General features: G+C 65.9%; 1 protein-coding gene across 1 annotated transcript in view; it reads left to right on the top strand.

Annotated features, from left to right (window-relative positions):
• PITPNM3 (PITPNM family member 3) overlaps nucleotides 1–23,704 on the top strand; it is a 60,248-nt gene that overhangs the window by 21,486 nt on the left and 15,058 nt on the right. The window contains exons 5-18 of the mRNA XM_040452951.1: nucleotides 8,304–8,380; nucleotides 8,707–8,942; nucleotides 10,366–10,555; nucleotides 11,115–11,237; nucleotides 11,564–11,754; nucleotides 14,073–14,245; nucleotides 15,444–15,614; nucleotides 16,822–17,016; nucleotides 17,417–17,565; nucleotides 19,358–19,474; nucleotides 21,664–21,780; nucleotides 21,962–22,110; nucleotides 22,344–22,493; nucleotides 22,685–22,774. Coding sequence (XP_040308885.1) covers nucleotides 8,304–8,380; nucleotides 8,707–8,942; nucleotides 10,366–10,555; nucleotides 11,115–11,237; nucleotides 11,564–11,754; nucleotides 14,073–14,245; nucleotides 15,444–15,614; nucleotides 16,822–17,016; nucleotides 17,417–17,565; nucleotides 19,358–19,474; nucleotides 21,664–21,780; nucleotides 21,962–22,110; nucleotides 22,344–22,493; nucleotides 22,685–22,774 — 2,128 coding nt within the window. The remainder of the gene's footprint in view (nucleotides 1–8,303; nucleotides 8,381–8,706; nucleotides 8,943–10,365; nucleotides 10,556–11,114; nucleotides 11,238–11,563; nucleotides 11,755–14,072; nucleotides 14,246–15,443; nucleotides 15,615–16,821; nucleotides 17,017–17,416; nucleotides 17,566–19,357; nucleotides 19,475–21,663; nucleotides 21,781–21,961; nucleotides 22,111–22,343; nucleotides 22,494–22,684; nucleotides 22,775–23,704) is intronic.

The raw sequence follows: 23,704 nt of genomic DNA, 5'->3' as shown, positions 1-23,704 counted from the left end.
CCCTCTGTCTCTGCCCCTCCCCCACTTGTTCTCCTCCCCCCTCCCATAAATAAACATTAAAATTTTTTTTCAAAAAATAGAATAAACTAGGGTTATGGACGTCAGAATCCACTGCTGAAGGCTCCTCTGTGGTTCTGCCCGTCGAGGGTCGTCTTGCCAGCGGGGAGTTAAGGGTAGTAACAACGGGGCCAGTGGCCCTAAGTACACGGCCAGCAGTGTGGACAGTGGGAAGGATGACCTTGTGACACCCCTCCCTGCGATGTCCACACGGCCGGCCGACGGGTCTGCTGGTTCTGTTCCATGCGTGCCGCCCGCAGATTTCAGCATTTCGCTGCCTCTGTGTTTGTGGAGTGAGGGTTGTTGACGGCCGCGGTTTACTCTTGATCCAGAATTGGCGACGCGGAGGTCTGCCTGGCGCCTGTGACCTCGTGACGCGCTTCAGCGTTCGCCGTGTTCTTCCGCGCGCACGGTCGTTCCAGTATTTCTGCCGGCCTTACGCAGCCTCACTGGGGGCCAGATGCAGGGGGGGTGCGGGTGGCCCCCCAACCAGGACTCAGGAGGCCCTGGGGCTGTTGCTGCAGCCTCTGAGCTGGGAGGGAGCCAGGCCTGGGGGTGAAGCCCTGTTCCTTCATTCAGTGCTGTGACGTTCTGGGCAGGTCACCAAGCGTCTCTGAACCTCAGTTTACTCCCTCGTGGAGAGAGGACCGTAATGTCTTCTTCCCAGAATGGCAGACAGGCGGAGGGACTTCCGGAGATCCGTCTTCTCGCTCCGCCGGTGCTGTGGCCACTCGGTTGTCCCCGCACAGAGGTGTGTCCTGTGTAGGCTCCAGGGCGTGAGCGGGGAGGGGGCCGGCCTGGGCCGCTCAGACTCCATCCCGCAGCTGCACGGCCCGCAGCCTGCTGCTTCCCTGTTATTTGGGACCAGATTTCTGTGTGTGGGGGACCTGCCTGGGAGCAGAGGACGGAGGGTCTGGTCCCCCGGCCCACAGGCGCCGTCCTGCGTGCACGTGCAGCCCGCGCAGCCCCGTGGGTTCTGACATTCTAGCACTCTCTGTGCCTCCTGGTTTCCTCTGTCTGCGGGTCCCGGCTGCCCTGAGCTCAGCAAGCACCCCCAGCGCACGGCCAGCCGTCTGACGTGGAGTTCGGTGCAGGGGCCCCGGACACATGGTCCGCACCAGCCGCACTCTCCACGCGGTCCTCCGGCCCCCCGGCCACCCTCCCTGCCGCTCTCCTTCCCCCCCACACCCACTCGGTGGGGACTCTGAACTTTCTCCCGTCCCCAGACCGGGACCCGGAGACCGCAGTCCGGACTGAGTGCCGTTACAGGCTCCCGTCTGACCCGCGGGTCTCCGTCCTGCCCTGGCCGCCAGCGAGCCTGGCTTTGTCCAGGGCTGCGTCCTGACTCCCCACCCCCCCACCCCGCTCCTAGGCCCCATCACCTGTCAGACAAACGTCCCCAAGGGGACGGAGAAGACGTGGATGCTCAGAACCACCCACCCCCACTGTGTGTGTGGGTCTGACCTCACGTCCCACCGCCTGGGGCCGGCGACCAGAGGAGCCGCTCGGATGCCGGGACCGCCACCTCAGGGCTCCCCTCCCGTGTGCCCGCGGCCCCTCGCCCACAGCTGGCCTCCCGGCTCCCTCCCACTAACCGGTGTCTTTTCCTCGCCTGTGTGGGCAGCTTGCTGAGCGCAGCTGCAGACGTGCTATATTTAGCCGGATTTAATGAGCTCAGGGTGGCAGACGGCCGCCTTGGGAGCTTTTCTCTCGCGTGTGCGCGCGAATGTCTGTTCGACAGTGTCCGCTCTCGCGTGTGTACGTAAGCGTGTGCCCGTGCGCGTGTGTGCATCAGTGTGCATGTTAACGTGTCGGCGCGTTCATTTTCACGAGGATACGTGTGTGTTCCCGTGGGTCTATCCGTGTCGTGTCTGCGCTTTGTTGGGGACACGTGCGGCTTTTGACACTCGTAAGGGTCTAAGACGGGAACAGATTGTTGGTTCCCTCGTCTGTTTGAAAAATATTTCACGAGCATCTTTTATGTGCCAGCATCTTCATAGTCTTTGGGGATAAAATGGAACGTAAATGAGCCCGGCTGCAGCCTTTAAGGACCTCACGGCCTGGGGGTGGAGGAGATGGCAGATGGAGTGACCACAGAGCTAAGTATGAGGACTCCCCCTGGGAAGGAAAGCCAGCTGCTTTGGGAGGAGGACAGGAAGGACGGAAGTTTCCTAGGAAACATTTGGGCACAGCAGCATGAAGGAGAGTCCAGGCTTGGGGGGCAGAATGTGCAAAGACCCCTTGGTGAGAGGGAGGAGAGGTTTGAAAGCCATCCTGCGGCTCAGGGGTTGAGCTCCGAGGGGAGGTGGGACCACAGCACACGATTTGCGTGGCGCTGTTAGAATTTAGTGCATGACTCTGTCAGGGTCCCGGGGGGGAAGGAAGGCTGTGCCAACACAGGACTGGGGGAGGGTCCCCTGAAAGGATCTTGTTCACAGGCTTAGGGAAACCCACGGGCACGCAGGTAGCGGCCCGGCACCCTGCCCCACCGTCAGTCCACACCGCGGAGCCCCGGCCGGCGGTCCCCGGCGTCCTGCTCTGCGGCCCCGGCCGGCGGTCCGGCCCTGTCCAGACCCCTCGTAGGGAGGCTGAGACCAACGTGGGTGGGGGCGGGGGTCTGTCTTCAGCCTGAGAGAATCTGTTTCCCCAAATCCTTTTCTCCTGGGAACAAAAGAGCTTCTGGAAACAGCCCAGGAAGCCGTGCGGCAGACCTCCCCAGCGGCACAGAAGCCCAAGCGGGAAGAAATCGGAATTACTGTCTCAGAAAAGTCGCTGCCCGCTACATGGGCACTGGAGGCTCTTCTGAGCGGGCAGTGCAGGGAGACGGTCGGATTCCTGGCGGAACAGACGCAACGCGTGCGTGGGCTCACCTGGCCCCTCCCAGAGGCAGTGGGATTCCCCGGGAACCGAACACCTCCACGAACACCCGTTTGTGCGTGTCTCTGTTCGTGCCGCACGCAGACGGGAGCAGACGGCGCCTTCCCTCCTGGCCCCCCTAGGAGGACGACACACGGGGTGACTTCCGCATCTTGGGCCGCGGGGGGCACACCGGTCTCCCTACCCGCGTCCTGGCTCACTGCCGTGGATGCACCAGCTGGTCCCCCAGGGCTGGGCACACAGGTGGTTCTCCGTTGGTGTCACAAGCGGCGTGGCGATGCTCAGCGTGCACGTGTGCCTTTCCGCGCCAAGGCTCCGTCCCGGGGCATCGCGGGTGCTCGGTGCTTCGAATGACGTTCCAAACCGCCCCGCTCAGGGTCAAACGGTTTCTCCTGTCACCGACCACGAATGGGGAAGGGCTGTCCCCCCCCCGCCCCCCACGCTGGGCGGCACAGTGATTACTGATCTGGGGGGTGAGGAAAAGGCCTTTTAGGGTCATTTCGCCGAGCGACTCCCTGCTCTGGGTGCCTTGTCCTGTGCCGACGCCATGCCTGGGCCCACGTCCCCAGCGCTTCACCCACACGGGGATCACGGCCCCTCCTGAGCCCCTGCTTTCTCATCTGTAAACCAGGGAGGGCACCCTGCTCCCTTGTGAGTGTAGGGAGGCCTGAGACCCTGGAGGAGGACCGGGACCCCGGGCACATGCCGAGGAGGCACTGGAACGGGGTGCTGAGCCCTGCCCGGGCCAGGAGGGTCTCTAGTGTGTCTGACGTCTCCCTGGGGCCTGACTCAAGATGGTGCCTCCCCCAGTCTGAGCCTGGCACCCCACCCCCGGGGTGTGTGGCCCCTCTACTGCCCCCGACGGTGTGCTTTTAGGGGCTGGATCTGGGGCCCAGACCCTCTGGGGTCTTAGTCTGGGACAGCGCCTCTGTGGGGTGCTGAGTGGCCCTCCGGGGTTTGGGCCCCGTGGGCTGGTGGATCCAGGCTGACCGGGTTGGGTTCTGACCCTGGAAGGGTTAAGTTGTCTCAGCGGGGCCTCAGCGTCCACCCCCATCCTGCACTGCCCCGCATCCACTCGCTCCTTCCTCCTGGCCCCTCCTGGACGACTGTGAACCTTTCCTGAGTACTGAGACTCGGAACCCCCCAGAAACCGCCCCACCCCGTTGGCAGGGCTCTGCCCTCTGTCTGGTGACCCAGACCCAGCTCCTGGGGATTGGCGGGCAGGTGCCACGGTCCTCGAGCCTGCTTTTCCCCCTGGCGGGGCCCCGCGTGAGCCCCCAGAGCGGCCTGAGCTGTGGGGGCAGGGACGTGCCCGCAGCCTCGGAGGCGCCCTGCCCAGCCTAGACCTGTGTTGCACGACCCCAGGGCCCCGAGGTCCTCAGGCTCATCGAGGTGTCTCTGGGCCCAGCCGGTGGACCAGGAGGCCTCCATGGTGTCAACCCGGTTTTGGAGCCCAAACGCAGGATCTTGGTTCACTGATTGTGTTTCAGGTGTATTCCGTCCGCAGACGGTCCTTCTCGGGTCCCCTCGCCGCCGGCCGTCAGCTCCCAGAGGGCAGGGCGTTTCCCTGTTCTGTCTGAGGGGTTCGCGTGGGGCAAAGTAGGGGACCGCGGCTTGTCTAAGGCGTTCCTGGTGTAAGTGTGACAGACATTTGTGCTGTGTGCTCAGCGGACACGTTCGTAAATGGTTTTAGACTTAGGTATGGGCTCACTCGCTGGAGAAAAATTGGAAAATACAGGACGGTTAGGAAAACCACCAGCCGTTGTCCCGCCATCCAAACAGAACCGCTCTCGGGCTGGGCCGGCCACCCCCGCCCCTGGACCTTCCACGCCCACGTGCTGTGTGTGCTTGTCCCGGACGCTAGCCTGGGGGCCTGGGGCCGTGGCCGGAGCCCCCGCTGGCCGTGCAATGAGGCTGTACCTCCTCCTGTGAGCTCCCAGGGAGGGACACGTCCTGCGTCGCACTCAGGGCCAGGTCACAGAGCCACTGGGTTCTTCCCCAGGATTCGCGCTTGCGGCCGAGCGTGTGGTGTGTGTGTGCGTCCGTGAGCTCACAGAGGACCGGGTGCTCCTGTGGGCCACACGGTCGCAAGCTGGGCCCAGCTGTGCTCCCTGGAGGGCAGGGGTGACGGGACGGGGTGCCCAGCTCCAGCCAGGGGCGCCCCCAGCCCCCAGCCCCTGCGGGTCCCCGCGGCCCGGCAGCGGGAGGGGCAGAGACAGTGGTCCCCACGACCAAGCCGGTGCTGCTTTGCTCCGCGTACCAAGCGCGTGGGTGCCGACCTCGGCCTCTGTCTCAAGAGGGGTGTGGCACTTGGGTCATTAGAAGGATGATCCCAGTGTGTGCCTCTCCAAGGTTGCGATTAAGGAAAAGCAGCCTCTGCTCTTCAGCTGGTGGGAGTGCTGGGGGCGGGCACCGGGGTCAGCAGACGGCCGGGGGCCCACCCCGCCCCAAATCTGGGCTCGGCAGGGACCCGCCTGGATAGGGCCATGCTGGCGGAAACAACCCTGCCAGCGGCTTGTGTCCCCGGGGGCTCTGGGGGAGCCTGTGGAGGGGGACCGACGAGGCCCAGGCCCAGAACTCGTTCGGTTCCCTGACGCCAGCTGCCCCGGGACTTTCAGGAGACGCACATCCCAGCGGGTGACACTTCCCTGCACCCAATTTCTCCCCGGCGCTGACGAGCAGAGGGGTACCTCACGGGCCGTGTGCACCCTGGGATCTTTGCTTGGAGCGAGTTTTCCCAAAAATGCCACACCAGACCGTGACAGCAGGGGATCGCGGCTGTCAAGGGGCCCCGAGTTGATGGCAGCAATGACAGTGAGCCGGGCCCTGCTGAGCATGTTGTGAGGTCTCCATCTCTGCCTCAGTGGCTCTGAGAAGGCTTTCCAGATGTCAGGACGATTGAGCAGGGTTTTGAAGGACGGGTAGGAGTTCGTTGGTCTGCCTGGGGAGGAAGGCCGTCCCAGGCACAGGGCTCAGCACGAGGCAAGGAGGAGCAAGCCTGCCGCGTCTGGTGGGCGAACCAGTGGCCTCCATTACTGTGGTGGGGACGCCTGGCTCTTCGAGAGCACAGCGCTGTGGGCAGGGCCAGGGCGGGGGGCGAGGGCCGCCTTTCTGGGTTCCACAGGGGCCTCTGCTGACGCTGGAGACGCACCTTCCTGGAGGGCCCTCCAGTCACGTTAGCCCACTCCTGGGGGCAGGATCTAGGTCTGCGGGTGAGGCCTCCCCTCCTCTGTCCCCCGAGCAAGATGTCTTTGGCTGCCGTGGCCAGGGAAGGGGCGAGGGGTGCTGAGGACGACCCTGTCAGTCCCAGCCCCCCCTCCCCCACCTGGAGCCAGGAGCCCCTCTCTGAGGCCTGTGTGTGTATGAGCTTGTTTATCTTCGGCCCCGCCCCGGGGGTGGCCTCTGTCATCCTCGCGTCCGGAAGAGGAAACCGAGAAGCCGAGGGTCCGCTCACACCGTGGGCGGGGGCAAGATGTGGACGCGGGCGCTGTCCGAACCGGGTGTCTTCTGGCCTCAGGAGTGAGGGGTCCCCTGGGGCCAGAGGGGACCTCAGCCGCACACAGCTCCTGGTCTTCCCGGCCCTGGAGCCGCGCACGAGGCCACACGCACCACGGAACGTGGCTGCTTTGCTCTGGGGCGGTGTGTGTGTGGCAGGCCTAGAGGTACCACTCGCCAGCACCGTCCTGGGTTGGGCGTGGGACTTGGGTGCCGGCCGCTCAGCCTAACCCTGCGGCCTGGGGCACGTGAGCCAGGATGTATGAGCCTCGGTTCCTCGTCTGCAAATGGGGCTGATACCCAGAGGACCAGAGCTCAGGGGCGGTGTGGGGACTAGGTGACAGTGCCTGGGACGTAATACGTGCTCAGCAAAACCCAAGCCAGTTCTGTGTTTTGTCAGGAGCCTGTCCTGAGCACGGGGCCCAGGGCAAGGTCCCCAGGATATGAGCCGCTGGAAGGAGCGGGGGGAAGTCCCGGGCAAGCCTGGCCTCATTCCCTCCTCCTCCTCCTCCCGGCCACCCCTCCATCCTTTAGGGAACGAATTCCTGTCTGTGTGGGCGGGAGCCCTGAGCCCATAAAGCAGTTACCCTTAGACCAGGGCGGTAACCGGAAGGACCAAATCATTCAGAATTACACTTCTGGTTTCGTGTTCTTTGCTGAGTACCCTGGGGCCAGGAAGGTGGGGGGAGGGTGTCCTAACCCAGACCCTTGGTCAGGCTTCCACCCACACCTGCTGCACCCCTGCCCGCAGAGCCCCGGAAGGACCCTCCCCCACATGACCCCTAAGAGGTGCAGCAGGTTCGGGTGGGGTGGGTGAGGGAGGGGGGGCCAAGAAGGAAAGGGCCGTCCCAGCATGCAGTTGGCTGCTTTAGGAGTGAGGGAGTGAGTTCCCCATCACTGAAAGCACACGAGTGGTCCACAGTCTCGCCACGTGGTCCAGACACATACAAAGTAACATCCTCCTTGTGGGGAGAACAGAGAGGAAGCAAGGTCAGCGTGGTGGGTGGGTGGGTTCCTCAGGATGGCAGGCGGCCCCAGGTGGGCAGCGAGGGGGCCGCGGGGTGTCTTTGAAGTCTCTCTCCACCCGAGAGCCCAGCACGGTGACATTGGGAATGTAGGTGTTAGATCACACAGCCTTCTCTGTAAGGGCCAGCCGGTAGATACTCCCAGCTTGGCAGGCTGTGAGGACTCATGCAACTGTGTAACTCTGTCGCTGAGGCCCGTGTGCGAGCAGCCACAGACGGATGTGAACCAGAGAGCCCAGTGGTGTTCCAGTAAAACTTTATTAACAGCGATGGGCGCAGGCCAGATTTGCTTCTTGGCTGTCGCCTGCGGGTCCCTGCATTAGAGGGACCAGGGGCTCAGGCCTGGAGGCCCCAGAGGAGGGGTGGCAGCTGAAGGAAATGAGGACAGCCTTTCTTGGCGGGGGGGGGGGGTGACAGGGGCCTCACCCCAGAGGTCACCCAAATGCTGCCTTGCCTCTCTGGGGGTCCACCTGCCCTGGGCCCCGGGTCCCCTCATTCAAGGCCTTGCTACGGCTCAGACGGCTCCAAGCAGACAGTTTTAAAATATGCAGCTCTCCACTTTTCAGGAGGGTGCTCGGCCCCCATTTCCGTCCCTCACTAGAGGTCCCCCGATGGCACGCACATGGTTGCTGTTGTTACTGGCGAGGGAAGCAGGACAGCATCTTCCGGGACACCCTCCCTGGCCTCAGGGACGGCGTGTGCGCTGGCCCGGCCCTGGGGCGACAACGGCTTCTGGTTGTGTTGGTCTGGAGGCGGGGGCTGGACGCTGTCGTTCCAGCTGGGGCCCCGGGGACGCTGGGGCCCCAGGGAGGGAGGCCTGCAGGTGCTGAGTCCTCTGTCCCCCCGCAGGAGAACTGTATCGGGTTTCCTTGAGAAGACAGAGGTTCCCCGCCCAGGGCAGCATCGAGATCCACGAAGACAATGAGGTGGGCGGGGCTCCTGGCGGTGTCTGGGCTCCCTGTGGTCAGGACTTCAGGGGGACCCCCAGGCCAGTGGACATTTGACTTGCTCTTCACCGGACTTGCCGTGCAACCCTGGGCAGGTCCTTGTCTGTCTCTGGGCCTCCGGCTCAGACCCCCTCAAGAAGGGTCTCTTGGGGCCCTTGGGGCCTTGACAGCGAGGGGCTTGCTCCGCCAGCAGCCTGGGCGGCCCCCTCTGCGTGCACAGGGAGCCACACCGGGGGCCGAGGGTCCCCGCACCTGCGCCCCCTCTCCCTGCCTCCCGTGTCTACCCCGCCCAATGTCCTCCTCAGGAAGGCTGCCCGCGGCGCTCCTGCAAGACGCACGTGCTCCTGCTGGTGCTCCACGGGGGCAACGTCCTGGACACGGGTGCGGGGGACCCGGCCTGCAAGGCGGCCGACATCCACACCTTCGGCTCCGTGCTGGAGAAGGTCACGCGTGCCCACTTCCCGGCGGCCCTGGGCCACATCCTCATCAAGTTCGTGCCCTGTCCTGCCGTCTGCTCCGAGGCCTTCTCGCTCGTCTCTAAGTGAGTCCCTTCTGCCCACGTGGACTGGCCAAGGTTGGTGGGGTTGACGAGGGAGTGCTGTCCTGGCGGGGGGGGGGGGGGGGGGGGGGGGGCCTGCTGGGGCGTCCACGGGATGTCAGGCGCTGACTGGCCATGAACACACTGGCGGGGAGTGGTCAGCAAGGGTCCCGAGCAGTTAGTAGGTGTGCACCCGGTCTGCCCTGCCCTGCCCTGCCGAGCCCGGCGTTGCTGGCTCCCTGTGCTCAGTAGGCCCCGGTCCCCTGGCCCCGAGGACGCTGAGGCCCTGGGAGGCCCAGCAGTTGCCCCCAGGGTTACCCAGAGAATGGAGCCGGGAATCGAACCCGGGCAGCCTGGCTTTCCCGCCGCACGGTCAGAGCCCGGTGCGGGTGTGTGTTCTGATGCGGGCGGGCCATGCGCTCTGGACGCCCGGGAAAAGCCAGGGAACCTTCCCCGGCCTGTGTCATCTGTAACGTGGGGACGATCGCGTCGGGAGCACCGCGTGGAGTGTTTGCGAGGACGCTGAGCGCTAGTGTGACTCGCGGCTTCGTCCTCCAGCGTGGATGGCTCTCTCTCGAGGACAGTGGGCCGGGGAGAGGGTGTCCGGGTCCCCACAGAGAAGCCGGCCACAGGGGATAAGGCATCAAGCTCCCCGGGCCTGGTTCCTTCCCCGCCTCCCGTCCCCAGTGGGGTCATGTCGGGCCCTGGTCAACCTGAGTTTGGGCCCTGGGTGGGGGCAGGGTGGGGCAGGGGCTCCAGCCAGCTGGCTCTGATGCCCCAGGGGACCACGGCAGGCAGGGTGGGGGTGGGGGCCGGGCAGGAGCTGGTCCCCGAGGGGTCTGAGCTACGGCAGAGGGAAGGGCTTGCACGTGGGGAAGCAGGGCAGCCGTAGAGCAAGCTCTCAGTCCTTTCTGGGCTCATACCTTTCTGCAAAGCCCGCGGCCCTGGACCCTCGCCCCAGGACGGTGCACACCATGTCATGCGCACAGCTACGTGTCCATCTCCAAGCTGCGGCTGACGCGGGTCCCCTTGCCTGGAACCCTCTCTCTCCTCCTCTGTAGCGTCCGTAAAGCCTTCCTTGAGACCTAGTCCTGATTGCACCTCCTCCGGGAAGTCTGCTATGATACGTCCCCACCCTGATCCACACCAGGCGGCTTCCTCCAAATCGGGGTTTCCCTTGGGGCCGTGCAGAAGAGGGCAGGGGAAGGTGGCCGGCCAGGAGACACCAGGCCCACATCCCGGGCTGGCGCGGGGACGATGCCCCCACCTGCACTTTGTTGTTTCTTGTGGCTCCTGCCTGGTTCTGCTTCGAGGGCCCCGAGCAGGGGCCTAGCCACAGCCGGCCCGTGCTCTCCTCTGCCCGGTGCGCAGCCCCAGACCTGCCCCTGCCTGAGCCCGGCCGGGCTTACCTTGACCCTGTCTGCAGCCTGAACCCCTACAGCCACGATGAGGGCTGTCTCGGCAACAGCCAGGACCACGTCCCCCTGGCCGCCCTGCCCCTGCTGGCCATCTCCTCTCCGCGGTACCAGGACGCGGTGGCCACCGTCATCGAGCGGGCCAACCAGGTCTACACAGAGTTTCTCAAGTCCCCTGACGGAATCGGCTTCAGTGGGCAGGTATGACAGCCTGCCTCCCTAACCAGCCCTGACCTAGCCTGACCGCTGTCCTCAGGCCGACCCTGACCCGAGTCTGACCCCTGACCTGAGTCTGACCCCTGACCCTGGCCTGACTGCTGTCCTTACGCTGACCCTGACCCGAGTGTGACTCCTGACCCTGGTCTGACTGCTGTCCTCGGGCTGACCCTGACCTGAGTCTGACCCCTGACCCTGGCCTGATTGCTGCCTTCAGGCTGACCCTGACCCGAGTCTGACCCCTGACCCTGGCCTGACTGCTGCCTTCAGGCTGACCCTGACCCGAGTCTGACCCCTGACCCTGGCCTGACTGCTGCCTTCAGGCTGACCCTGACCCGAGTCTGACCCCTGACCCTGGCCTGACTGCTGCCCTCAGGCCGACCCTGACCCAGCATGAACACCCATCCCCCACAGGGGTTCTGTCAGTGGCTCTCCGGGACAGGTCCCTTATTCTGCCAGGGACAGGGGACTGGTGCTCTGGCCGGGTACGGGGGCGGTGGGTCAGCGGCGGGCGGGCCTTTAGCGCCAGCTGTGTGTGCCCCAGGTGTGTCTCATCGGGGACTGTGTGGGGGGCCTCCTGGCCTTCGATGCCATCTGCTACAGCACGGGGCCCTCGGGTGACAGTCCGGGCGGCAGCAGCCGGAAGGGCAGCATCAGCAGCACCCAGGTGCGGGCCAGCCGGTGGGGGTCGGGGAGGGGCCTGTCCTGGGGAGGTGAGGCGGGCCTTCACCCCGGTACGCGGTCGCTACCCCCGAAGTGTTGCCCTACGGGAGGAGGGCGGGTTTAGGCCGGGGTCGGGCGCCTACGTCCGGACCCCCGGTGGGTCGCCCCGGGCCGAAACCCCGCCGTGACTCGGTGGCTCCCGCGCTCCTTCGCAAGAGTGCTGACCTGACGTCTGGGGAGAAAGGGGTTCATCCGCGCCCGGGGGAGGACGCGGGGCCCCGGAGTCTGTGGTGGCTGCAGTGCTCTCCTGTCCTCTGCGTGACCCCAAAGGACGCCCCCGTCGTGGCGGACGAGGCGTGCGGTCTGGCCGGCAGCAAGCGTCTCAGCAAGAGCAGCATTGACGTCTCCGGCGTGCCGGACGAGGACGCCTCGGAGCCCCAGAGGCCGTTGCCTCGGAAACAGAGCGACTCCTCCACCTACGACTGTGAGGCCATCGGCCAGCATCATGCCTTCCTGTCCAGGTAACCGCCTCCCGGGCCCCGTCTTCCTTCCAGCGCGGCGTCCGGGGCGGCGAGGACCGGCCCTGGGTCCCAGGCCCTTTCAGGAGGCCTGTAGACGGGCGCGGAGAGGCTGGGACCCCGGCCACTCCCCGTGGGTCCTGCGCCCCGTCCCTGCGCCGCCCCGACTTGCGGAGGGAGGGGACGGCCCTCCAGCGTCGCAGACGCTCAGTGTCAAGCTCTGGCAAAGGCAAAATTACGCCCGGCCCGCTTCAACTGCTGCTTAAGAAAAGGCGGTGGGGGGGGCGCCTGGGTGGCGCAGTCGGTTAAGCGTCCGACTTCAGCCAGGTCACGATCTCGCGGTCCGGGAGTTCGAGCCCCGCGTCGGGCTCTGGGCTGACGGCTCGGAGCCTGGAGCCTGTTTCCGATTCTGTGTCTCCCTCTCTCTCTGCCCCTCCCCCGTTCATGCTCTGTCTCTCTCTGTCCCAAAAATAAATAAACGTTGAAAAAAAAATTTTTTTTAAAGAAAAGGCGGTGGAAAAGTGGATGCGGGTGTGTTTTGCGAGCCGCTCCGGGGGTCGTTCTGTTTGTCAGACGGGGCAGTGGAGGCTCCTGGAGGCCGGGAAGCATCCTGGGATCACACGGCCAGCGCCGAGCAGCTGGGGCCGGACTCCGACTCCTGGTCCCTGGTGCGGTCCCTTCTGCAGAGTTGAGTGAGTTACCGGCACACTCATCAGGGCACAAGGGACCCATCTAGGAAAGCAGGCCTTGTTCCACACTGTCCCTCCGTTCTCTGCCCTGTCTGTCCTCACTCCTTTCTTACCCAAGTGGCAAGTGTCATGGGGCCATCAGGAGGTTTGCAAAATAGGTCCCCTGTGACCGCTTTGGGGTCTTCCTCTTTGTACGTATTTTGTACATCCTTTGTGTTTAGTTTTCCTTGGAAAAAGAACCCTTCTACCGGGATCTTTTCTGATCCTTTCTCTATGTGATACGTATTCGGTAAATATTCTTAACGGGGAGCGTTTCACTGGGTGAGCGGACAGTTCCCTTCATCCCAGTAATTGGATACTTGGCTCCTTCCAGTTCTGCGAAGTTACAGCATGTGTAGGCCTGTTTCATTCGGGTGCATTCGTTTCCCGAAGAGAAATCCTTCCATCAAAGGCCCCGCACATTCAAATCTCTGACTATTCGAAGCCCCTCTGTCAGCCTCAGTTCGCATCAGGCTTGCAGGGTGAGGTCGTGACTTTTCTGGTTCACCCTTGAAAAGTCCTTTAAGAAGGCCCCAAATCCGGAGGGCGACAAGAAGTTGGAGGCTTCTGGTAGCCGGTTCAGCGCAGCCAGCTTTTCCCTCTAGCGTAGGGACAGATGGCAGTTTCGTCAGGCGCCGGCGCTGTCCTCGCGGGGAGAGACAGGAGCCCGAGGACTCAGATCCGGCTACCCCGACCCCTCACGCACGGCCGGCGGGGGACTGGCCCGCGCTCTTTCCGTTGTTATTTCTCAAATTCCCTCTCTCCTCCATCTGGAATATTCTAGTTGAATTTGCATTCAGTTACTTGATTCGTAGATCACGGGATCCCACTGGATCGTCTCACACCCTGAGCTGCACTTAAGTGCCACCTGGACGGTCCAGGGGCGCCCGGCTTTCCTGCCCGCCAGGCCTCGGCGGCCGCTCTGGGTCCGGAACAGCATCGGCCCGGCTCTCGGGAGCAGCGGCGCCCGGGCTGGGACTGGGGGCAGTTCTGCGTGTCCCACCTTTCTCTTCAAGCCCCGCTCCCTGTGCAGGTGGTGCGGGAGGGAAGCGCACGCTGTCTGCACCTGGTTCTGCAGGTGGCCTGGGACCCGGGTGACAATGAACTTGCCCGATTCTTCAGGACCGGCTCCGTCCGGCTGGCCTGCGTACCGGCCAGCCCAGGCTCCGCCGGCAGACGGCGCGGGAGCTCACCGGGGGCCCTTGTGGGGCAGGCCTGCCAGCCTGCAGGATGCTTAGGTGCTCTTAGGCCCTCAGCCCAGCTGAGAAAACGTTTTACCGGATCGTGGCCATGAGCGTCTGTCCAAGTACGGTCTCTGGCTGCCGGCAGGTGACAACGGCAGAGTTGGGTAGATGTGACGGAGGCCGAACGGCCCCGCGGTCTAAACCATTTACCGTCTGGCCCTTCAGAGGAAAAGGGCTGTCGGCCGGGCCCCGGTGGCCCGCGCCAGGGTGGCCGTCAGCTCTGCGGGCTGGCCGGCGGGCTCTGACTGCGGGCCCCGCCGCGGAGGCGGCGGGCTGGGCTCTCCCTGCTCAGCCTACGCACCCCCGCTCCTTCGCTGACCGCCCTCCCGGGGTTCTCTCCCCTGGGCAGCATCCACTCGAACGTGCTGAAGGACGAGGCCGAGCCCCCCGCGGCCGGGGGGCTCCCGCCGCCCGAGGTCAGCCTGGGTCGCTTGGACTTCGACGTGTCCGACTTCTTCCTCTTTGGCTCGCCCCTGGGCCTGGTCCTGGCCATGCGGAGGACGGTGCTGCCGGGACTGGACGGTGGGTAGCGCTGCCGGGGCCCGAGAGGCCTTGTGTCTCTGGACCACGGTGTCGGGGCCTCCGGCTAGGGGACCGTGGGGGGGGGGGTGCAGGGAGGGGTGGGGCATGGGGAAGGGGGAGGGAGGGGCAGCCTCCCCGGGCGGGACAAAGGTGAGCCAGCCCCGGTGGGTTTCACCTCCCTGTCACATGCCCCACGTGGGCAGTTGTTATGCTCCACAGGAGGAGAAGCCACATTTACCCTCCTGCCGCCCTCCTTCCCCGGCACCCCCAGGCAGACCTTCTGCGGCCGGGGCGACCTCCCCGACCCCGCACAGTCCCAGGCCCACCTTAGTGCCCGCGGCCTGAGCGCCTGCCCCCAGTGCTCTGAGATACACAGTGAGGTGATGTGCACCGGCCTGTGGTTTAGCAGTGAGTCTGAGGGGACAAGCGGCGGGGGCACCTCGAGGCCCACACGTCCGTCAGGGCTTCTCAAACTCCTTTTCCACAGCGCTCCCCAGCAGCCGCCACCGTGGGACAGAGAAGGGAGGGGCTCTCCTTGAAGCGGGGAGGGGTGAGGCGGAATCCCAGGCCGCCTCCAAGTTGGCGAGGGGACCTGGGTCTCCCAGGACTCCGGACTCCGGACCATTCAGTCCCCCCACCCTGGGGGAGGGGGACACGGGGAGGCCTCGGGGGAAGACACCTGCCGGGCCGGGGGGAGAAGTGTTCTGCGGCTCTGGCCAGCCTCAAGCCCTGTCTCCCGCCTGCCTGGGGGCTGGGCGGCTGGGGAAGGGGCCGCTGATTCCGACTGAGAGACCTGGGTCTGCCTGGTAGATCACACGGAGAGTTCGCGGACGCCGGAAGGATTTGCAGGAGACCGAGCAGGGGAAACAGTGGAGGGAAGGCCTGCGTGGAAGAGGGGCTTGCCTGAGCAAAGGCATAGAGAGGGGCAGCCGGCAGGGGCAGGGCCGGGGTGGGGAACTGCAGAGGAGCGCCGGCCGCAGCCCTGGGGCCTAGAGCGCCGCTCCTGGTGGGGCAGGTCGGCAAGGCCCTGAGTGCCAAACGCAGCACGATGGCTTTGGTCCTGTTGGTAGCAGGGAGCCACGGCATGTTCTTGAGCAGAGGGCTGGGCCACCCGAAGCCGCACTCAAGGAAGCCTGCTGGGCCCAAGGGAGCAGGAACTGGCAAGGGGCTTCCCCCACGTCCTGTCTGTCCCCCTCAGGCTTCCAGATGCGTCCCGCCTGCAGCCAGGTCTACAGTTTCTTCCACTGCGCGGACCCCTCTGCCTCGCGGCTGGAGCCCCTGCTGGAGCCCAAGTTCCACCTGGTGCCGCCCGTCAGCGTGCCCCGCTACCAGAGGTTCCCGCTGGGCGACGGGCAGTCCCTCCTGCTGGGTAGGCTCTCCGCGGTTGGGGGGGGGGGGGCGGTTGTGTGAGCGTGCTGAGCCAGGGGCTGGGCCCCGCCGGGTGGCACTCCAGGGCCACCCTCTCTGGTCCAGGCTCTCCACGCGCTGGCCGAGGGAGGGACTAGACTCCCCTCCGACCAGGGGCCACGTGCTCCAGAGCAGGAGGAGGGGGTAGAAACAGCTGCTCACCTGTGTGCACCCCTGCTCTGTCGGGGGCGTCTTGGGGCCCAGAGGCCAGGCTCTGCCCCTGACGGGCTCCTGGGGCCAGCACGCTGCTCGAGCCATCAGACCTGAGTGCAAGTCCGGGGGTCTGTCCTGGGTGTTGTTCCCCAGCCTCGCCCCTGGAGGTGCAGGGCCAGGAATGTGTCATCCGGGTGGGCATCATGGAAGAGGGGGCCTTGGGCCATGGCATTTGGACAGGCGGAGCAGAGCTGGAGGATGAGGGTCGGGGGGCACTTGTAGGTGGAAGGAGCAGCGGGAAGAGGGCAGGTGGGTCTGGGGGAGGCCAGTGGTCTCCAGGGCTGACACGGAGTGAACCAGGCACGGGCAGGGGAGGCCGGCGTTGGCAGTCGGGGCTGGGAAATCAGGGCCTTCGTTCCACACCCTGGATGAGGAGGTTTGGTCAGAGCCTGTTCAGCAGTTTGGGCCAGACTGGGGGAGGGGGGCGGTGCTGCGCATGAGGCTCATTCAGGATCCAAAAACAGCACCCCCCCCATTTTTAATGGAAACTTAATTTCCAAAGTCCTGCTTCGTCAGGAGCTTCCACAGACGGTCTCCCCCGTGCACCCGAAAATGCGTTGCTCTGGGCGGGGCAGGGCCCAGCCCCGGAGAGCGTCCTAGCGCCTTGGCTGACACGACTGTTCCCACCCGGGCTCGGCCGCAGGCCTCTGTGCCTCGGTGGGGGGGGGGGGGGAGTGGGGTCCGTGGAGGGGCACGTGGTGACCGTCCGCCTCCGGAAGTGCCCTCAGCAGTTCTGCCACAGACGGAGGGGATGGTTGGGACCCACAACTTAGAGGAGGTGAGACCCAGCCGGGCCCTGGGGTGCAGGCGCCCCGTCGAGCCCTGGGGGGTTAGGGGCACGGGCTGCCTGTGGGGTGGGGGTGATGGTGAGCGGACCGGGGGAGCCCAGACTCCCGCCCGGTACAGGCAGCTCCGGACACACGGCCCGGCCCTGACCGCGACCTTCCCCCCGCCAGCTGACGCTCTGCACGCCCACAGCGGCCTCTTCCTGGAGGGCGGCTCACGGGACAGCCCACCGCCCCCGGACGCCCCCGCCCCGCCTCCTCAGGCCCCGGGGGCCCAGTGCCCTGCACGGAGGATGAGCCGGGACAGCTCACACAGCGACAGCTCAGACTCCTCAGACAGCCTGGCCCCCGCGGGCGTCTCCCACAGTGAGTGAGGGTTTTCGGGGCGCTGCCTGCTTTGAGGGACAGGGACCCCCCCACCCCGGGCGGGCGCTGGTCCACGCCGGGGCTGCTGAGGGCGGGCTGGGAGCGATAAAAGAAATCCATCCAGACTGAGCCCCGGGGCCGAGCCGTGACCCCAGCGTTTGTCTCCACGGGGCCAGCCCCCGCTGCTGGGGACCGGGTTGCAGGGCTCGTCCTGGGGACAGGCAGGAGAAGGGGCTGGTGGCTCACGGGAAGCTGAGTGGTCACGTCCGGGGCTCCGACCCCGGACCTGCGCCCCGAGTGGCCCGTTCACCGCGGGGTCCGTGTGCCGGGGCCCTACGCTGGCTCTCGGGTCAAGGCCCAGCCGGGCCACACGGTCCTCACCTGGATCTCGGGCCCACAGTCACGGCCAAGTGGTGGGGCGCCAAGCGTATCGACTACGCCCTGTACTGCCCCGACGTCCTCACGGCCTTTCCCACCGTGGCCCTGCCCCACCTCTTCCACGCCAGCTACTGGGAGTCCACGGACGTGGTAGCCTTCATCCTGAGACAGGTACTGTTGGCCCTCTCCGGACCCCTCGGGAGGGCCCGTCCTGCTCTCTGGGGAACAGGGTATCTTGCGGGCCACACTGCACCCTGGGAGGGCGTGGGGGTTACGAGGCCACACGGGGGGTTTCATGGAGAGCGCTGGCTTCTGGTCAATGGCGTGGCACTTTCTGGAAAATTAAACAGAAACCGCACAGGAGAATGGACCCGTGTTCCGCCTGGAGACGAGTCATAAATGCCTGTTCCTCTGAGGGTCTCGGTGTCCTCGGAGAGGCCGGTGACTGAGGGGGAGCCTGGGGGGGGGGGGAAGGGGGCCGGGAGGCGGGGTCGGTGGCCAAGGGCGGGAGTTTGATTCTGTTCTGTGTCCCGCGAGAAGCCACCGCAGGGCTGAGCAAAGAGAGAGCTCGTGCCTGACCATGTTCTGGGAAGGGAGTCCTGTGTCTGCTGCTTGAGGGGCCAGAGAGAAAGCCCCAGGCCCGTTACAAGGCCAACCTGGGGGTCCGGCTTTGGGCCTGGAGCTGGTGCGGAGGCCCGGGGGGCCGGGGATGGGGCGACAGCAAGGCTTGCTGGCATCTGGGCGTGAGGGACCGAGGGCCGTGCTGCAGGGCCTGACGCCCACCTGAGCACCTGGGGGGCTCCCTGGGGTTGGGGAGGAGCAGGGCCAGGCTGGGGTGCGGGAAACCGAGTCTTGGGTCTGGGCCTGAGAAGCACGAAGGGAGGCGAGTGGAGTCTGGGGCTCGGCAGTCGCCGGTGGTGGGTGTCCCGGTGATGGGCGCGGCACCCCGATGCTGAGGTGGGTTTTGCCCCCACTGAGCGGCTCTCCCCGCCAGTGGGGCATCCTGCAGCGTAGCCCAGTTGTGACCCCGCTGACCCCACGGCAGCGTCGGCCCCGCCAGTTCCGGGTGCAGGTCGTTGCCCGGGCTTCCGGCCCCTGAGACGGACGGTCCGGCAACCCTGCCTCGGGTCCTGCCGTCCGCTGGGGGGGCCTCCAGAATGCCTCCCACCTGGACCTTGTGGGTCCCCAGAAGTCAGGGGGTGGGACTGGAGGTGCCAGCCTCTGGTCACGTGCGGCCTGCTCCTGTCCACAGCTCCCCCTTGGGTGGGGTCCAGATGCCACCTCACTAACAAACAAAAGGCATCTTGAGGGCTCTCTGGCATCGAGGAGATTCCAGAGGTTTTGGGAGCTCTGAGACCGGATCTGGGTTTCCCACGTGGGAGCCAAGGGTGTCGCTGTAGGCTGAGAAGTGCAGGGACGGGGACCCAGGGGGTGGAGGAGGAGCCCTGGAAGGTGCAGGAGAGCCGGGAGAGGGCGCGAGCCTCTGCGCTGGGCCGGACAAAGTCCGGGGGCTGCGGGGGGGTCTGGAGGAAGCCCGCGTGGGGCAGGTGCAAGGGGAGCAGGCGGGTGGGAGCCACGAGGTTTCCGTGGGGCGTGGCTCCGACAGGCACAGGGTCAGTCCTGGGGACGCGGAAGGGCGTGACCCAGTGGGGGAGGGACGGAGCCACGGGGCTGGGTGGGAGGGAGGACCGGCTAGCTGCTGGAACAGCGCGGGCAGGGAACGGATCCGAGCGGGGGGGCCACGGTTTGGACGCCGTGCACAGAGGCTGCTCCCTGGCAGAGCATCTGAGAGCCCGCGGCCTGGCCCTGGCTGTCAGGATGGCGGCAGACGGGTCCCGGGGCTCCTGGCCTCCCGAGACGGGGCGGGGGGGGGGGGGGGAGGCTGCCGGCCCTGACAGCCTTCTGGGAAGGAGGGAGCGGGGTGGGCCCGGCCGACCTGGAGCCCTGCTCGGCTGCCCGTCAGGTGATGCGCTACGAGAACGTGACCGTCAAGGAGAACGCGGGCCTGGATCCTGCGGCACTGAGCCCCGCCAACCCCCGTGAGAAGTGGCTTCGCAAGAGGACCCAGGTCAAGCTGCGGGTATGTGCTCATTGGCACCGTGTCCTGGTGGGGGTGGGGGTCTCAGCTGGGGTGCCCTGGGGGCTGGAGCACCCGCGTGGCAGGGGAGGGCTGCGGGTGGCAGGGAAGGTGGGGGTGGGCTCGGGGCTACGCGGGGTGGGGGGGCCGGTTCCCGAAGGCCCGGCTCCGGGGGTCCAGGACGCTGGGGGTGGAGCGGCTGCTGTATGTCAGGCTTCTGGAGACGCGGATGTGAGTCAGGGTCTTGCCCATGACCGTGGGGCTCACAGTCTGATTCGCCTCTGAGTATGTACGGCCCGGCGTGGTGTCTGTGGTGAGAGAGGGAAGCGCAGATTAGGAAGAAAACGGATAAAAGGACTTGGGGCAGACCAGGCAGGGCTTCCCTGAAGGAGAGTCGCCTCCGTAGGGTATTGAAGGATGAATAGGAGCGTGGTATGCGTCACTTCATGCATGTACTCAGCAAAGCATCATCAGTTGTGGATGTGGCCCCCTGCGCCGGGTCCACAGACGCAGCCACTGCTCCGGTGGGCCGTCTGGTGGGAGCACCAGACGTGGACGCTGAGGACCCTGAGCGCGGACCGGTGCTCCGCGAATCAACCCAGTTCTCGCAAACGTATTTATTGAGCTACGGTCACGTTCTCTACAACTCGCCTGCTGAAGGGGGACAGTTCGGTGGATGTGAGCGTGTTCACGGATGCGCACAAACATCACTACGGCCAAGTTTAGGACCTTCTCATCACTTCGGAAAGAGGCCCCTTTCCCCGTAACCGTCCCCCGACCGTGGTCCCTGCCCCTGGCCCCAGCTGTCTGTCTGCTCTGGGCCGTCCGTGTAACGGAACTATCCGGCGTGTTGTCTCTGCATCCGGCTTCCTTCTCGGAGCCCTGTGCTCTGGGGGCGCGCCCACGTTGCGGCAGGCATGGGTACCTCGTTCCGCTTGACGGCCGAGGATCTTCCCGCAGACGGACACGTTCCGTTTACCCAGTCGTCACCTGTGGGCCTTTGGGCGGTTCGCACCTTTTCTCTACCGTGGGCGACGCTCCGGGCTCCTGTGTGTCGTCTCTCGTGGGATCCAGCCGCCCCGGCGGGTGCGAGGCAGGGTCTCCGTGTGGTTTTGCTTCGCGTCTCCCCGCAGATAGGTGACACAGGCGTCTTCCCGTGTGTCTGTTTCCGCGAGTTAAGTCTCTCCTCCCTGGAGTTTTGGCGGTGTGGCCCATGCCCCCTCCCGACCATCTGTGGGTCCGGGTCCCCTGAGCCCAGTCCAGGGGCCGGTGCAGGTGGGGGGGGGTCCGCTGAATTGCATGCAGATACCGTGAGAATGGAGGGCGGGGGTCCACAGGGTGCTTCTCGGACGCGGCCGGGCCAGGCCGTAGCGGGTGGGCTGGGAGGTGGGGGCAGACAGAGTCGGGGGGGCCCTGCAGTGCCCGGCCCATGACAACTGGGGGCCATACACAGGTCACGAGGCACGGCCGTGACGCCGAGCTCAGGATCCGGAATTCACCGCGGGGGCCTGGGCGTCAGCAGTTCTGTGCTTTGGCATGGCTTGTGTTGACTGAGGGTCCCCAATGAGGGCTGTAAGCAGAGCCCCGGCCAGGGGGAGCTCGGTGGGTGGAGACAGACGCCTATGGGAACGGTCACTGGCTTGAGGGGTTCGGTCTTGGAGCGAGGCTGGGGGCCGAGGGGGGCCTTTGAGCTGCGGGGTGAATTGAAACCAGAAGTGGAGAAGCCTGGGGACCCTGGATGCTTACAGACAAAGTGACTCCGTGTCCGGAATGATCCGCAGTGTGGGGGATGGGGGACCCCAAGGGAGGCCGTAGCTGGTGCGGGGCGCAGGCAGGGTCCCCACGCACTTCTCCACGCTCTGACACGTTTACATTTCCCAGTAAGAAGACACACGGTAAGTGGCTGTGGGATGGGACCTGTGATGTGGAAGGCGGAACGGGAGGCGTCCTGGCAGGGTCCGGCCCAGGAGCCGGGGAGGAGGACAGCCAGGGGCCCGGCCGCCACCCCAGGGTGCGTGGGATGGTCAGGATCAGGGTGCTTGTCCGTCTGCGGGAACCCGGGGTCCACAGCACACAGCTCAGAAGGGGTGACGCGGCAGGGACACGTGTGCCCTGCGGTCCTAAGGACAGCGTCGGGAGGAAGCTCACAGTCCAGCCCCAGTGGCAAAGGCCGAGCTGATCTCTGCTTTCAGAACGTCACCGCGAACCACCGGGCCAACGACGTGATCGCCGCGGAAGACGGCCCGCAGGTCCTGGTGGGGCGCTTCATGTACGGGCCCCTGGACATGGTGGCTCTGACCGGAGAGAAGGTGTGAGGGCCGGGCCGGGTGGTGGGGCGGAGCAGGGCCGGGAGGGTGAGCGGTGGGGAGGGCCCGAAGTCTGTGCGCCTGAGGGCTGGGCGTGGGGGCCGAGGAGCCGGCCGAATGGCCCCTGGCCCCCGCCTGCAGCCCCCGGCCTTCAGGGCGTCCCCTGGCCCCTCACCGCGTGCAGGTGGACATCCTGGTGATGGCGGAGCCGTCCTCGGGCCGCTGGGTGCACCTGGACACCGAGATCACCAACAGCAGTGGCCGCATCACCTACAGCGTCCCGCGGCCCCGGCGCCTGGGGGTGGGCGTCTACCCCGTGAAGATGGTCGTCAGGTAAGACCCAGGCCGTTCGGCGCCCTTCCAGCCGGGCGGGCCGGGTGATGGAGCCCTGGGGGTGCTTTACGGGGGGGGGGGGCGGGGAGAGAGAGGAAGACGGACCGGCTGGCCAGCTGTGGCTTCAGGAGATACCGGGCCCGCTGCTCCCTGAGCCGGGGCCCCGGCCGACCCCTGGCCTCAGGCTACGGGCTGAGTGCGACGCGGGCCAACCACAGGCAGGTGCCTTTTAGGGGCGACCAGACCTTTGCGATGAGCTACCTCACAGTGCTGCCCCGGGGCATGGAGTGCGTGGTGTTCAGCATCGACGGGTCCTTTGCGGCCAGCGTGTCTATCATGGGAAGTGACCCCAAGGTCCGGCCGGGGGCCGTGGACGTCGTCCGGTGAGTGTTCCCTCCCGTCCCTTCCCAGAGGCCCCGGGAGAGCCGGGCCGTGTATTTTTCCGGAATTCCACTAATCTCCGGGGCAGGAACTGGGGAGTCCCGGTCACGTGTACCGAGGGTCCCCAAGAAACGCCCTGCCGCCGTCTGGACGCTAGCTCCCCCTCCCTCCCGCCTCCGTTTAATCTCTGCAGCCAGCCAAGACTGGGCTCCCGAGTTCTGACTCCAGGCGGGGTCCAATCGGCGTGTTCTGGTGGCCTCTGGGAGAAATGGCTCCGAATGTAGCAGCCGAAAAGAATACTATTCTATCTCTCGCGGTTCCGTGGGTGGGCTGGGCTCTGCTCGGATGTTGTCACGTGGGGTGTTCCCGTGACTCACGGCCGGGTGGCGATCTGGGCTGGGGGCGGGGCTCATCCGCAGGCTCCCCTCGGGCCCGGGGTTCGAGATGGCCTCTGGACTCGCAGTGGCTGGGCCCGCTCTCTGTCCGCGGGGCCAGCCTGGGCCGTCTCGTGGAGACCCGGGTGGAGGCCGCAAGCTTTCTCAGGACCCAGCCTGGGGCGTCACAGTGACCTTTCCGCTGTGTTCCGCTGGTCGTGAGTAGTGGCAGGATCCGCCCGGATTCACGGGGAAGGGACCACCTAAACGTGTGACTACGGGACACGTGGCTCCCAGGGGCCACCCTCTGAGCCTGACTCAGGCGCAGTGAGCTGACTGGGGAGAGCAGGGCAGGCTTCCTGAGAGAGGTGGCGTCAGAGAGAGTCCCCGAGGGGTGGACGGGTTCAGTCCAAGCCGCTGCACAAAGATTAGCAAACGTGGGGAAGCGAGAGAAAATAGAAAACGGATTTTGATAGGCCAGAAAGGAGGCCGCGGGGCGACAAGGACAGGAAGAGCAGAGCACGTGGTGGGACGGGGTCAGGGTGGCTGGATTTTGGAGGCCAGACCAGGACGGGGCCGGAGGTGGGGCTGGAAGCAGCCGTGTAGAAGGGTGTCACCACAGGAGAGTGAGGGAGGAGCCACTTTCTCCCCTCCCCGCCTCCCTCTCATCCCTCCCTCTCACCCTCCCTGCCTCCCCCCTGCCTCCCCCTCCCCACCTCCCTCCCTCCTACCCTCCCTGCCTCCCTGTTTCCACCCCTGCCTCCCTCCCTGCCTCCCCCACCCCATCCCTACCTCCCTGCCTACCCCCTCCCTGCCTCCCTCCATCCCTGCCTCCCTCC

Source organism: Herpailurus yagouaroundi, unplaced genomic scaffold (assembly GCF_014898765.1).
Source record: "Herpailurus yagouaroundi ecotype Mexico unplaced genomic scaffold, PumYag 208, whole genome shotgun sequence".
Classification (NCBI taxonomy): domain Eukaryota; kingdom Metazoa; phylum Chordata; class Mammalia; order Carnivora; family Felidae; genus Herpailurus; species Herpailurus yagouaroundi.
This window is presented reverse-complemented; position numbering and strand designations above follow the sequence as displayed.